The following is a 15,459-nucleotide window of genomic DNA, read 5'->3' on the forward strand; positions in this document are numbered from 1 at the left end:
CGCCCCGCCGTCCCCTCGGCAGCCACCCGAGGCGAAGGGGACGGACCGGCCACCTCACTGGGTCGCTCCCATTCCCTACACAGTAATCGCTTAGAACAGGTCCGTTGCTGTTCGCTGCAGACAAGGAAAAAGGCGGGCAGGGGGAGACGGGAGACGGCAGGCGAGCTGGGGCGAGCCTGCTGCCGCGCCTGACTCACACGGCAGCCCCGGCAGCGGGCGGCCCGCCCGGGCCTACCAGCGCCGCCGCCCTGCCCTCCATAGGCGTCCCGCGCGCTGCCTCCGCGGCCGCGCCCTCCACGCCGCCCTCATCTGGGCTGCGCCCGGCCTCCGCCGCCCTGGCAGGCTCGCAGGGTCGCGGCAGAGGCAGCGTGCCTCTCCCGGGCACGGAGAGGCGGCGGCCTGCCGTGCCTCCGGGTTGCTCAGGCAGTCTCCCGGCCTGCCCAGGGAGGAGGGTCCGCTGAGGGGAGGCGGCCAGGCAGTAGCGGTAGCAACGGAGGAGCCGGCGGCGTGCGCGGCCCAGCGTGGCCGGGGCGGCCGGGCTCCTTCCCTGCTACGTTTCGCAGCCGTCACGCACCTCCCTGTTACTGTTACCGCCCCCCGGGCCCGTGAGCAACATGAGAGTAGTGGCTCTAATCAGGTAACGGGCTGCGGGAGCGCCCATGTGGGCGAGCAAGGGCCGTCTCGCAGGCGGAGGCAGGGCGCGGGGTCGGCCTCTCCCCGCGCCCGCCCGCTCGGGAGCAGCCCGGGGGTCGCGCTCCACCCAGCGCCGCCTGGGAGACCCGTGTGCCCCGGCTCTTCCCGCCAGTCCTGCCGTCCCCCCTCGCTGCGCAGAGCGAGCGGGGCTGTGGCGGCGTATTGCTCTCCGCCGGCTCTCTGTCTGCTGCCCGCGGGCTGGTTGCGTTTTGAGTGCCAGGGTGAGGCGATCCCTGCCTGTAGGCAGGGTAAAGCTGTAACGCTTTCTCTTCTGCTTTCCCCTTATTCCCGGGACGCTCAAGAACTACTGTCTTTTTAAAAAAAAAGAAAACAACAAAACCCCCAGAAAACAACACCCCAAATTATTTTCCCCGGTCGCCTCCTTCTCGTTATCCCGGTCTCCCGAGTTAGCCCGTCTCCGGCGCGGAGGGAGCCGGGCCGCTCGGGCTGGGGGGCGGAGGGAGCCGGGCCGCCCGGGCTGGGGGGCGCAGGGCCCGGAACCGCCTCAGCCGGCGGCGGCCGCGTGTTGGGGGGAGGCGGCGGCGGGGAGCAGCTGCGGCCCTGGGGGTGCAGGGCCTCTGCCGCATGCCCTGCGGTTAGAGGGAGTTCTGCTCCTTTGCGGTTGAGTTTTCAGGTGCTTTGCTTGTCCTTTCCAAAGATCTTAAGCTCCCTTAGGATAGATTTTCTGAACTCTTAACGATGGATTTTCTAGTGTGGCTTTTGAGAGAGATTTCATTTTGCTCATTTTTAAAAGGATGAAGCTCACTCATTTAAATAGTTGAAGTTTGATACAGCCCTGTCTGTCAGGAGCTGCTGTATTTGCTCCCCCCCCACTCTGCTGCTTTTTGTCAGTTTCTGCAGTTCTTGTACTGTAAATGGCTTTTTGTATTTTTTGGAACTAGAGTAACATAATTTTCTTTTTCTGACAAGGATAGGTGTGTTCTTTTCTTGAGAAATAATAGTTAATTAAAGAACAACAAGGTAGGAAACCTGTAAATGGAAAAAGGTTGTGCAGATATGAGCAGTGTATTTTTATTGCTGGGTGCAGTAACTATTTACTGAAGCCTTAACGTTTAATGTATTAAATTCTCTCAGGCAATGTCTAATATCAAACCTTGTTGAAATTGGGGTTTGGCCGCAAGAATTGCAAATCATTCCAAACATCATCCAAAGAGGAAAAAATACAGCAAATGTTATCTACGTTTTTCAAGATTTGCTTAAATACAGAGTAGGAAAATCAGCTTCGGTACTTTTTCTTGTTTTATAGATAAGATTTTGTCTTCCACGCTTATTTATTTCGATATTCTCTAAGCAGAGGAATGTGTTAAAAGGCAGGATGAAATAAAATCCTAAAAACAGGTTTCTAACACAATTGCTATTTTAATGGGCAATTTTACAAGGATGGATTTGGTTTCACTAACAGTTTTAAGAAGAGTTTTAAAGAGACATCAAAGTGTCTGAAATCTTTGTAACAGAACTAGCCTCAAAGATCAGAGGGGAAAAAAAGTATTTGAAAAGTGCTTCTTACTTTTGAAAAGGTCAGGATTATATATAAAACTACTTTAACCTGTTTCTTTTTCTTTTAAAATGTTGGCCACACTTAAAGTTGATAGTCTTGCTTTAAGGTGGTATTTATGGGGTAAACCCTGTATTGTGTTTTGTGCTAAATCATAGACATTTTAAAGCCAGGCTTCTACCTGAAATATGATGTTTTTCAACTCTTTAATTCTTCTAGAATTTTTTTACTGTAAGTGGTTACACTTGTCAATAGAAAGGAATTTTGCTCAGAAGTCTTTTGTAGACCTGTATCTTCATGGTTACCATATTTTTTTTCCTGGTATTTTGTTTGTTTATAAGCCTACCTGTTAACATACTTGCAACATTGTCAAAACTAACCCTGACTGTGGCCTGACTTCATACAGTTTTCTACAAAAAGGCCTTATGATTTCTTTTTTTTGTGATGAGAATTGAGAGGAGTCTGCAGGCTGCCCCAGTACCGGCCTTCATCTCTTTTCTTAAAGCTTTTTTTCCTTTGTTTTTTTTGTTACAATCTATTAGACAACAGCCAGGCTGGGACTGTGCTGAGTCCACCTTCTTCCCACAGCATGGGCTGTCTGGCTTCATTGGTCTTAACTGTCATGTGTTTTACAGCTAGAGTAGAAGGCCTTGTAGGTAGGCACCATTTCGCTTTGTTTCTTGGTACGGTTAGTTTTTAGGGCCATGGTAATAGTAATATAGAAAATAAATAACAGTACAGTAGCATGTGATCCAGTGAGCACTCTACAGATTTCGATCAAGTAATCTGTGGTCAAATGTAGGAAATTTGAAACTAGCCTCATCGGAATATTTTGTTGTGGGTTTTTTTTTTTTTTGTTTTTTTTTTTTTTACAAATCAGTTGAAAAGATTAATAGATTTATTCTAGTGTACTTTTAATTTTTGATTTTAAAAAAAATTTAATATTGAAATGCTATGAACAGCATAGGCAATTATCTACTGTCATAATTATTTTTCTGAAGTTGTGTTTGGAGTTGAAATCAGAACTAGTTGGGAGGCTTTTATTTTTTAGAATTAAGTAATTCAGAAAGAAATTTGTCTCATGATGATTCTATTAACCCTGAAATTTCACATTACGAAGTGAACACTATCTATGTTTTCAAGCTGTCAAGCACAGTATCCAGAATTAATGAACATATGATTTTTTTAAAAAATTTTTTTGGTCTATATATAGGTTAGAAGAAAGTTGTAGGTATGCATGAGAATAATGTCAGGTAGAGATGGAACCTTGGATTAGGAATCTATTTATTATCATGTTTATATTTACTTTTATAGCACTGAAACACAAGCAACTGCTTTAGGAAAGTCTGTTAAGTATGAAAGGATGCCATGTTATTTATACTATTTCTAGCTTAGGTTTGAGTTATACAGCAAGTTAAGGTCAGCATACAGAATTTTAGCACGGATAAAAGCAGAAATTGAGGGGAATAGCTGTATGGTTACATTCCTGTAACACACTTTGAAGCTTTTGCATAGAGGGATAGATAAAAGTGGGAACTTTATGTTGGAAATGCTGAAGAAGTTTGTTAGTAATAGTGTGGTCACAAGGAAACCGGCCATCTATTGTAGCAAGGACTGCTTGTACTATCTGTTCTCCTGTCCATGTCTCAGTCACTCTAAGGCAAGATGCAGTTTTACAGGGCTGGTCTAGATCTCTGTTCCAGTTCCTGCCCTGGACTGGTTTTTGTGCCTTGGTATTTAAAGAAGCTGCACAGAATCTCCACCTGCAGTTGTGGTTTGAAGGCTGTGAGTCTGAACATGGATTTTGTAAGCAGTGTGTATGCTAGAGCACTCTTAGTTTTGTTGTTAGACTGTAATATTTCTTTAGATAGTGATTAAAATCCATGAAAAATACTATATTTCAGTTACACCAGGAGAGCAGGATTCTTTCCTCACTGATAGTGGAAAAGGTTCCAGTAGATCTTGAATGAATGTCAAAATTAATTGTATTCTGTGTGCTAGAGTATCGTCTCTTGGCCTCAGAGAAGAATATCGTTCTGTTTGGTTTTCTATTTTTTTTTTATTAGCAGTATTTATTTGCAGTTATATGCCGTAAAAAAGTTGTATGCTCAATGCAGTGTCAACTGAACCTACTGCCTGTAATAATTGCAGCTTTTGAGAATGGAAAGTATGTTTAAAATGTTGAAACTTTAGGCAAAGTATCCCACGAAGGACAAATGTTATTCCTAACATGATAGTCTTCATTTAAAAAGATTGCTAATGCTAGTAACTCTCTGGAGCAGATACTGTTTTTTTAATCCAAATTATCTAGTAATGAGTACAGAGTAATTCGTCTCTGGAGTAGAAGACAGTCCTTGTTCTGAAGGGATTCCAGTGTAAGTGGCTGTTCTTCATGGAACCTCTCAGATTAATAATAAGATACGGAACTGGATATTTGCCTTATGGATACTGTATGTAGGCACTATACATATGTACTAAATGTTGTATGGTGAAGTCATCCTTTTCCTACTGCTAATATTTTGCAACCTTTTTTTTATTTCAAAACTTTATAAGCAGCTTTGATTATATTAATTTTTTAGTAGTTAGCAAAAGTCATAAGGGGCTAAAACTTTTATCAGTACTTTTAATTGCCACTATTTTCTTTTTCTTACAGTGGTGGGAAGGACAGCTGTTATAATATGATGCAGTGTGTTGCTGCTGGGCATCAGATTGTTGCTCTAGCCAATTTAAGACCTGCTGAAAACACAGGTATGAAAGCCACATTTCTTATAGAAGATTTTTTTGAAACAATGGAGCCACAGCTGTGCCTGAATTAAGTTCCTTTATGTGTTTTTATATAGTTTTGCATATGAAGGGCAATCTAGAAATCTTAAAAGAGGTAGAAAAAAGAAAATGCTGTGGAGACGTATTAAATGTATTTTTCCTCAAAGGGGAAAAAACCACAAGAAGATGAAGATCAGTAAAAGAAAGGCTTACACAATTTGAAAAAGGGAGAATACGAATATTCCTGATGGTAAACCAAGGGATTGTGTGAGTTCAGTAGCACAAACAGTTAAAGATGGTAGAAGATATCATCAAACAAAACAAACACTGTATTTCTAGAAATGCTTTAAACTGGCATAAACCATTCCAGCTACCAAAAATATGCAGGTTTGCTGCTGCTCATTTGTTTTTAGCCTTGTGTATCTTCCTCCATTATTCTAGCCCAGCATTTGTGAATTGGATTGAGGAACTGATCTGGGTTGGAATTGGCATTGATGCACTTCTTTTTGCTGCCTTTTTCCTTCCAGCTTTGGCTTGGCCCAGTTTTCTGATCAGTTCCTCACAGTCTTCACCTAGACTTACTTCCATGAAAGAGAATGGGAAAAACTCAGGTAGTCTAAGTCAGTGGTGAGGTGAGAGGGTGAGCTGAGTATTTCTATGTTGGACTAGACCATAAAGCGAACTTGAAGTGAGACTTAAAAAGGAATTGTTTTGCAGTTGGTAGGGGAGAGTGTTAAAGTATGTTAACATAGCTTAACTGTTCAACATATGTTAAACAATTAAGTATGATATCTGGTAACTGGAAGATACACAGAAAGTGAAGGAAAAAGGGAGCTGCCGTCACAAATGAGTCACGGATGGAACTGGCAAATGCTAGGGAGTACAGGAACAATTTATTTTCTGGGTAGCTAGGACATAATCATCTCTAATCTTGTTGAAATATGTTGTCTTTAAACTAATTTATCCACATCAGAAATGTAGAATATTGTCATTAAAATAATAAAATGCTCTCTTTAAGTGTGTAGTTGGAAATTTTGTGGAAAGTTAATTGAGGTGCTTCAGGCAACAGCAGATTCTGTGCCATTCGTTTTATTTTATCTTGTACCACTGTTGCCTGGAGAGTCTCAATTAATAAAGAAACTGTGTATTCTGAACTGTGTATCAGTTTAAAGACCTTGTCATATTCATGTATGTTGAAAAACACTGAGTTTTCTTTTAAATCAACTCTTCTGATCTAGGTTGGTTAGTTGTGATTATGGGTTTGGATTTGCCTATTTTGAGCAAAAGCGTATCTGTTGTATGGCATCAAATGTGACATGACCTAATTGTTACATCACAAATTAGTTCTCTTTATCAATGTTACAGACCTTTCTCTTTGCAACGTATGCTACATAGGTATACAGGAGAGATACTTGATGTGTCTGTGTAAATTAAGGGAAGTTCCAGTATTACAAATTAGCATTAAAATAGTGAACTGTGTTAGGTTTTAATAAAAAGGAGATTTCACCAATAATCATGTATTGCTTTATTAATCTGTTTGAAAAAATATCTGAAAGATTTTATATGCAAAAGGTTTATCATATAGTTTGAGATTTAATTCAAATCCATGATGTCTGCATTTTAGCTGTTTTTTTCTTATCTACTAGCTACAAACTGCTTGTAAGAAAATTTAGTTAATTTTTTCTCCTGGTTAAGGTAAGAGCGGCAAAGAGTTGATTTTATTTCGAGCTTAATTTTTAAAAGGAGTGAAGGTAGAAAGGGCCTGGATATTATAACAGATTTCCTTTTCTTTTTGTATATTAAGCAATGTCAAAACATTGTAGCAGTCTACTTTTATTCTACTTAAGCAGAAATAATCTCTTCTTTCTTGATGACCATGATAACAATTTTAACAGTAAAGTTTTTGGAAATTTTGACAACCTATTGCTGATTCTCAGTGTTGCAGTGCATTCCATATTTCTTGCTCTGAGTATGTTGAAATGCATCGGGGTTTGTGCCTCTGAACTGTGTTCCTATTAAAATTACCATATAAATAGGAGCAGGATTGGACCATTACGAGATTTTTGGATGAAGCAGGGAGAAATACTAAAGAAGAAATAGACACCACAATTTCCAAATAGGCAGCATGTTTGTGACAGATGTCTTCCTCTCCATACGTCTGTTGGGTGGAGAAATCTATTTTTTTTCTTTCCATGTTTATAGAGGTATTGTCACCAAACATCTGTGTGTGAACTGAAAAATATTAACATTAAGATTTTCTCAGTGCTTTGTAGTATTGTGATTATCTGTAATTGTTGAAATAATGTACCTAATATGATTGTTTCTTAATTGTGGCAGGGCAGACTGATGAATTGGACAGCTATATGTATCAGACAGTAGGACACCATGCCATTGACCTATATGCTGATGCACTGGATTTGCCACTCTATCGTGGCTTCATAAAGGGTACCAGTGTAAATACTGGAAGAGTGTATACCACATGTCAGGAAGATGAGGTTGAAGACCTTTACCACCTCATGAAACTTATTAAGGTATGCCGAATGAAAAGAATTGAATAATTGGGGACAATTATATTGCTTAACTTATTTATGAATTTAAGTGAATGATCCACTTAGGTATTTAAGGAAAGCTTTGAGAAAAATTGAACACTTTTACTCTTACAAGTTTTATTTCTATTCCTTTGTTCTTCCTGGTGCTGTAAATATATATCATAACTTTATTCCTTTTTCCTCAGTGTATGTAAGACTTTATTAATCCCCATTTCAAGCCGAACCCTTGTTCCTATTTAATAAAAACACTTGTAACAGGTGCTTGGCTTGTACTACAAAAAGCATAATTGTAAAATTTATTTATAAATAAAATATTTGTGTAGTTTCATATTTGAAATAATGCATTGCTTGTTTACTGGAATGAGGGATCTTCTGGGTTTTGTGCATTTCTCAATGTATGGAAGATCCATTTCCATTTGTGTACACTTATGCTCTGTAAACCAGAATCTGTTATTTGTTTGTATGTTGCAGATCATTGACAAAGTATTACAGAATATTTTACAACGATAGTTTTGATTCTGATAGACCTGTAACTATATTTGAATATATCCCATAATAGCAATAACATATATCAATCCTTTTCAGCTATAAAACCAATTAAAGGGAGATAACGAGCGTATTTCCTAAAACACTAGAAATTTATTCTCTGTTCTTTTCCAAAATGTTTTGCATAGTACTTTATTTTCCACCGGAATTAAATCAGATCTCATTGAAATAAATAGAAAACCTCCCATTGACTCCAGAGGTTTTACACAAAGTTTGAGTGACCATGCTATGTCTATTCCAGTTAATTGTGTTGATGACTGCAGTGCACAGTACTAAAACAATACAAAGTTCAGAAAATCATATTAATTTCTATTTTTAAAAAAGCAAACACACGTTTATATTTTATTGATCAAACTGGTAGACTGCTTTCTGAAACTTTAGCTAAAGATATTTGTAGTCCTCACTTCAGGTATTGAACATCATCTAGCCCCCTTTCCTCCACTGAAGTGAGAATTGAGATTCATGAACCTAAAAGCTTCAGGCTTATTCTTTGTTCAGTTTAAAAAAAAATAACTTGCAGATAAGACCTGAGAATGTGGTTTGAGTGCAGAGTGCTTCCTGAACGATGTTGGAGTCAAACGTTACATCCTCTAAACATTTTTGGCAAGGAAATCATGTTCCTTTAAAGTAAAATCAAGATCATACACCTGTGTTGGGAGTATGAGACTATGAAACAGGAGAACAGTGCATGTAGGCTGTATGGCCTCAAGTTGCGCCAGGGGAGGTTTAGACTGGATATTAGGAAAAACTTTGTCACCGAAAGGATTATCAAGCACTGGAACAGACTGCCCAGGGAAGTGGTGGAGTCACCATCACTGGGGGTATTTAAAAGACGTGTAGACGTGGCACTTAGGGAGATGGTTTAGTGGTGGACTTGGCAGTGTCTGGTTTAGAGTTGGACTCGATGATCTTAAGGTCTTTTCCAACCTAAATGATTCTATGATTATGCTCTAGAGTGTTTCACAGAGGTTTTAAATGGAATGTGCATATCATGCAGTACAGGAATTGAAAGAAATATGGTACAGGAGTTTTAAATTATTTTTGAACCATGACAGTATTAGAAATTAGAAGGACTAGTACATGCTGTCTCTTAAAGCTGCATACTAACAGCTTTCTGCCGCTGGGTAAGATAATAAATTACTGATCAATTTAATTAAGAATGGGCAGATTAGTGGCAATTAAGATGATACTTCCTTTTCGATTCTTACTGTCTTTGGAGAAATGGATGCCTGACATAAATTAATGCTAATGTTAAATCTTGACAACTTCTGCTTTGGAAGTTTGTACATGATAATTATAACTATAGTTGAAAGAGATGTTATCAAGTTGTCTGGAACTAAATAACTATTTCTTTCCTGTATAGAAATATTAATTCCACTATTCGATATTTTAAAGACATAAATATTATCAGTATACTGCCTTTTTGTTAGATTTTGGATAACCATGCCTTTATAGTCAATCCTTTCTATGAAATTCTGGTGCAAAAGTTTCAGTAGAAGTCTTCCATATTTTGATGAATAATTGCCAAATTATCAGGGAGATGTAAACTACAGCAGCTGTAAGTCTTTGGTTTTTTAGTTTTAGAAAGACATGAAAATTTTTCTTTTGTGTGTTAACAGTAACTTTGAAAGCTTTGTATTTTTATTTTTTTCACATTTATTTATAACTGCAGTTTTGTAGCTTTACTATGTAAGTCTTAATCACTGAGGATCGTGGTTTAGGAATTTTTTTCCCCAGTTGTTAATAATTTTAAACAGAGAGCTGAATTTGCATTCTCTTGAAGGGAGGGGAGGAATTCTGCAGAAGCCTTGTCAAAACGCATCCCTGAGTGGATGTAATTTCAAAACACTGGTCAAACTAACATAGCTCTGTTTTTCTGTCAAATGGTTTGGGCCCAAGAATACAGGAAAGGTGTGTCTACATCAAAAACACGGTACGCCTCACTTTCAGTTTGTAAAGAACACTTGTATTGCAATTACTTCTTTAGTAAAAAATTAAAACACATTTGAAAAACTAGTATGAATTCAAAAGTATTTGATGTTTTTAAAAACATGTTATGAGAACAAGATTTCTAAAAAGTTAAATATTCCCCTGCAGTGCTGGGAAACCCAGGACAACAGTCGTGTTCTAGTTCATGGGGCTCAGAAAGTGATATTGACTGCTGATGACTGTAAAACTGCTAATTTTATTGTCACAAACCCAGATGATTGATAGGTATGAAGGAAATTTATTTTTTTTTTTTTTAGTTGCCTAATGCCCTGTTTTAGATTCTGTATTGAGTATATATTGTGAAACATATCAGAGTATTTATATGATGTCTAAATGTATCTCACTACGCAGTCCTCACCTGATAGTAGAATACTTTGTGAGACGGTAAATCCTGACCTGTAAGGATTAATCTACTCTCCATGTTACTGAATAGGGATTACCGATACCCTTATTTGTCCATATTTCTCACTTTGCATATTGGAGCTGTTTCCAGCAAAGCATGTAAGCACTAGAGTTTCTTAGTTATCTGAATTATCCTTCAGGGTTGTATCATGGTGCTGTCTTTGAAACCAGGAAATGTGTGGGAAAACTGTGTTTCTTTCACTTTAGTGGTTGGAAAAACTGGAGCATGGAGGCATTTTTATGAAACTTTCCTGCAACATACTCCTCAATATAGGCATATTTAACTGCTTTCTCCCCTTTTCAATGTAATTATGCTCTTGTCCAAATAATACATTGATGTTTTATGCGAGCACATACAGAAGTGCTGTTAGATGGGTTGAATGTTGGATTTTTTTCTGTATCTCATGGCACTATGGCTAAACTTTTGTTTAGGGCAGTGGTTGTAGCAGCTTCCAGACTATACAAACCAATGCAAGATAATTTATTTCAGTTTTGGGTTTCAGTAGACAGTTCTGTCCTCTTCCAAGTTTCTTGCCTTATCTCCTCTGCTCTGTGAAGGCTTTGCCTTTATTTGGTAGGTTTCCACGGCTGGAGTAATTTGTAGAATTCTTGAACTTGATAAAAACATTTTTTCTTCTAGCTGTTTTTCCATCTTTTTCAATAACATTTTTCAGTACTTGAGTTTTTCAAAATTAGTATTTAAAAACTGATTATATTTATAGTTTCTTTATAATATATCTTCCAATGTTTATTATAAAGCATAATAAATTAAATAATAAAGCATAATAAACCCCGACAAGCATGCAAGTTGATTTTCAGTGCATTTTCAGTTTTAACATGTTATTTCTGTCAGAGTTCTCTTTGTGGTGCACTTTGTGGGTTCAGAACCTGCAAGCTTACACAAAACAGAGTACACTTGAAAGAAATTAATATATTGGATCTCAGGACTGAGGATTATTAATAATGGTATCATCCATTGATCATTAGCTGAAAAATAAGAGTTGATGTTGGATATATTGGATTTATAAAACATTTGAATAATAATAGCCTTTGGTTGTGGCACTGTTTAATTTTATCAGCAAGGTGGATGAGGAAAGAAAGAAAATTTATTTTCTAAAATATTGTCACATTCTGGAGCAATGGTCTTATAACTCAGTCAGTCACTAAGATAAGTTACATGGTTTTTAGTTACAGCAACAAAGAGCTTAATAATACAGTGTGACTCCTGTATTTAATAGTTATTTTTTAAGGACAGGATCATGATTTTTGAAATGGACCCAGACAGATGTTTGCTGAAGACAGGAAGTATTCCTGTCTGAGAGTTAAAATTGCAATAGCTGTGTAATTTTAGATATTATTTAAGATGATATTTTGTCTCGGACAAAGTACTTTGGCTGTGCAGGTTCAGGTGGAATAGAGGTAACTTTGGTCCTATCATTATTCAGTGAAACTCCCTAAGACTTGAAGTTCTTCAGGAAACTGTTCTTCAGGGTTTGAGATGAATGGATGAAATGCAAGGTTATTCTGTGGCCTTTGGATAGGGATTAATTCTCTCACAGAAGATAAAGCTTTCAGTTCCTCATTATTGCTAATCGTCTTCCGTGCTAAGGAAACAGTCTTCCTTTCACCCTTCTCCAGAATTTAGCTGCTGTGGCCAATGGGTAAAACAAGTTCTTGGATTAGTCTGATGAGAGACTTTCTGTGGCTTTTGTACAGCCAAACGTCTAGATGCTCCCATCAGGAAAAATACATGAATAAATGTAAGGTAGTATTCTATTGCAGGCATTGCTTCACTGTCTTCACCGTTATAAAATGTGTTTAAAATAAACAGTATTTAGAAATAGTCATTTGGCTTTTAGGTGTCCATTTTAATCAGCTCTCAGTAGTCCCCGTGACTTCAGTGGTAGTATTTACATGATAAAGACTAATAATGTACTCTTAACTCATACAAATAAGGTTTGCAGATTTTCTGAGGAGTCTTAAAGATCTAAATATTATTAGTTACGGAATCCTGATTGACTTCAAGAATTTGTAATCTGAGGACCTCAGCATGCTGTTCACCAAACTATTTTTGCAGTTTATAAGCTCAAAGTAGGTAGCTTCCCCCTCTCTCTGATGGGATTCAGAGAGTTCAGAAGTGTGCAGAACAGTTCTGTTCTAGTCGTCATTTCCCATGTTTTCAGTTGAAGAAAATCTGGTATTTTCCCAATTGCGATTTGAATTATTTGTAGATGTATAGACTAATTCCTCAAAGGTATAGTCCTCACCATTTTTGAAAAAGATTAAATTATAGGAAGAGGCATTTATGCTGAATTTCCAAAACAATCACTCCTCCTTAATTTTTTCCCCTATATTTTAAGATTATTGCAAATCGAGAATACTGTGCCCTTGATATTTTGATAGATTAACTTTATATGTAAATTCAGCAATTGAAACACAGAATTTATGTACAGCGAGTGAAATTATAACATCAGTATTGAAAAAACATCCTAAAAAATTTTCAGTGCCCAGTTAGGGGGAACAGTGATAAATAAAACAATGGAATTTATTTTTTGAGCCCTCTACTACTCATGTTGATTAGATGAACATTTGGAGACCATATCTCTTAGCACATTTGGTTTTGCCTTTAGACATGAAAGTTAAATGTGAACTTTTAGAAACTGTATGAAATGGCTACCTACACTGACAAGAAATAAATTACCGTGCTTCTTTGTAAAGTAACATTTTTTTTTGAGACAAAGTATTTGCTGTGGTTTTTCATGTGGCATAGACTAAGTTCCTGTGCCTTTTATAATGACTAGATTTTTATCCATGAGAATTTGACTTGTCCCTTTGTGCTCATCATGTTCAGCGATTACTTTTTTTAATTGACTTGTTATTTTTTTTTAGTTAACTCTGGAGTGGAGCTCCATAGCTTCCTCTGGCTAGGGGATGACCATTGTCATCAGCAGTGAATAAGATTGTGAATTAAGGGAAGAGGGTAAGAAGTAATTGCATAGTTGGCAGTGCTTTAAGCAGTGTAAAAATAATTATGTATCTTGTTCCATTCACAAGACAGGATTTGTTTAGGTTTTGGGTTTTTTTTTTTTCTTTTTTAGTTTGAATTTGAAAATGAGATGGGAACGAGGAAATTTTGTAATCAACAGGATGCCTGTCATTCTCTATGTCTCATCTGAACTGTTCAGGAGGGGTCAATTTTTTTTCCAGAAGGGGATCTTGAGCAAAATCTTTTGAGGTAGTTTCTTACTGTGAGAAATGTTGAGCTTTATGTAAACAAAAAAGTCACTGTATTTCTCCCTGTTAGGTGTGTGGAGTTGTTTTCACTCACTCTCAGTCTTGTTGTGTTGATATTGAATAAGCAGAGACAGTCAGGCTGGTGGTGAAAGATGGTAAGCAAGCCCGAGGGCTTGTTCTGGTCAGCTTTAAACCTCTGATTGCCAGGTTTTCCTAATTTCCCATTTCCAGGGCATCTCTAGTGTGACCTTGCCTGCTGAATATGATGTTCTGGGTTGCAAGATTCTCACATGCATTTGGAAATGGGCAGCCAGGCATTGTTTACAGGACGCCAAATGAACCGTGCACTCACAGCAAGTTTGATAAACACACATTTCCTCCCTTTATCAGTGAGATTGCAGAATGTGAAGTATGAGTTTCCAGTTTTACTCATTCCCTTCAAACCTTTTCCTGTTTAAAAACTGAATCTCACTAATTGGATGATGATACATCCTTAGATTTTGTTTTGCTTTTTTGTTATTGTTGTTTTGAATTCTACTTGCTGGTCACTGACACTTTATTTCAGTGCCTACCTTGACCAGGTTTGGCAGACTTTCAGATAAAAGCTTTCCATTTGTTCAGCACAGAAAAGGTTCATCCCTATCAATGTAAAGTGAATGCTAATTAACAGTAATGACTTCTAATCACTTTGCTTTTATACTCCTTTAGGAGCACTGCTATTATCCAATGTAGTTAAGTGAAATGCTTGTATATGAATCAACAATGCCGTATTTCTTCTCGCAGCTATTGCTCATAATCAAGCTTTGAATAAATTACGATAGTAAAATTGGTTTTAATGTGCTGTATTGCATGGGGAGAAAGGAACCTCAAATATCTTGTTAAATATCTTGAATATTTAGAGAGTTTTCTATTAACATTTTGGCATTCAGTATTGTAGTTAAATGGAAAAATACATTAGGATGTTTAAGTGAATTTTGTAAACGTTATCAAAACTTTTTTCATGATTTGAATTTTATTTAAGTGACATGCATAGACTCAACAGCCTCAGTAACAGCCCCATTTGGATCCGATTGCACATCTGTAGGAATGTAGGAAACAACATTTCTGTAGGAAACAACATTTCTGACTTAAAATGCAGTAAGGTCTATGTAGAACGAACATGTATCTTGAGAACTTCACCTGTTTTAGCCTAGTGTCATAGTGTATGTTTAGTAGGTTAATATGCATTTCTTTTATTAATACTGTGTATCTAACAAACTGTTAGTTTTGTTTACATACATGCCACCTGCCTGCCTGCCTGCAATTGTATACACTTCAAAAGGAGTATAAAAGTGATACTGGTGAAATTTTATTAATACCTGGAAACAATAAAATAAGATGAAACTTTATTTTAGCAAAACTAGACTGCAAGAAACAAAGCTAATAAAAAACCAAGAGCTAAAGAGATTATTAAATTGGTAGTATGTTCAGCAATTGTAAAATAATTCTGATTTAGAAACAGAATTAGGCTAAAGACAGAATATATACGAATTTGAAATTTAGTGAACTTTTCCACTTAACATTGCACATAAAGGGAAGCCAAAGATGGCAAAACTTGGATGAAACCCATTTCTGACATGCACATTAGTTTTTGTTTTTATTTATCTTTTATTAACAAGTTCCTTGAAAAAATTACTTAAATCACTTAGAATGAATTCCAGGTCTCAGTGTCTGTGAGGGATCTGGGATCTTGCTTGGTAAATATGTTTGTGTTGTCTGGTTTTGCAA

At 37.6% G+C, this 15,459-nt stretch overlaps 1 protein-coding gene across 3 annotated transcripts in view; it reads left to right on the top strand.

The window, feature by feature from the left end:
* Positions 1–317: 317 nt before the first annotated feature.
* DPH6 (diphthamine biosynthesis 6) overlaps positions 318–15,459 on the top strand; it is a 218,904-nt gene continuing 203,762 nt past the window's right edge. For all 3 annotated transcript variants that reach the window (XM_075503048.1, XM_075503049.1, XM_075503050.1), the window contains exons 1-3: positions 318–637; positions 4,863–4,957; positions 7,310–7,503. In XM_075503048.1, coding sequence (XP_075359163.1) covers positions 615–637; positions 4,863–4,957; positions 7,310–7,503 — 312 coding nt within the window. In that variant the 5' untranslated portion in view covers positions 318–614. The remainder of the gene's footprint in view (positions 638–4,862; positions 4,958–7,309; positions 7,504–15,459) is intronic.

The sequence above is a fragment of the Mycteria americana genome, chromosome 5 (genome assembly GCF_035582795.1).
Source record: "Mycteria americana isolate JAX WOST 10 ecotype Jacksonville Zoo and Gardens chromosome 5, USCA_MyAme_1.0, whole genome shotgun sequence".
Classification (NCBI taxonomy): domain Eukaryota; kingdom Metazoa; phylum Chordata; class Aves; order Ciconiiformes; family Ciconiidae; genus Mycteria; species Mycteria americana.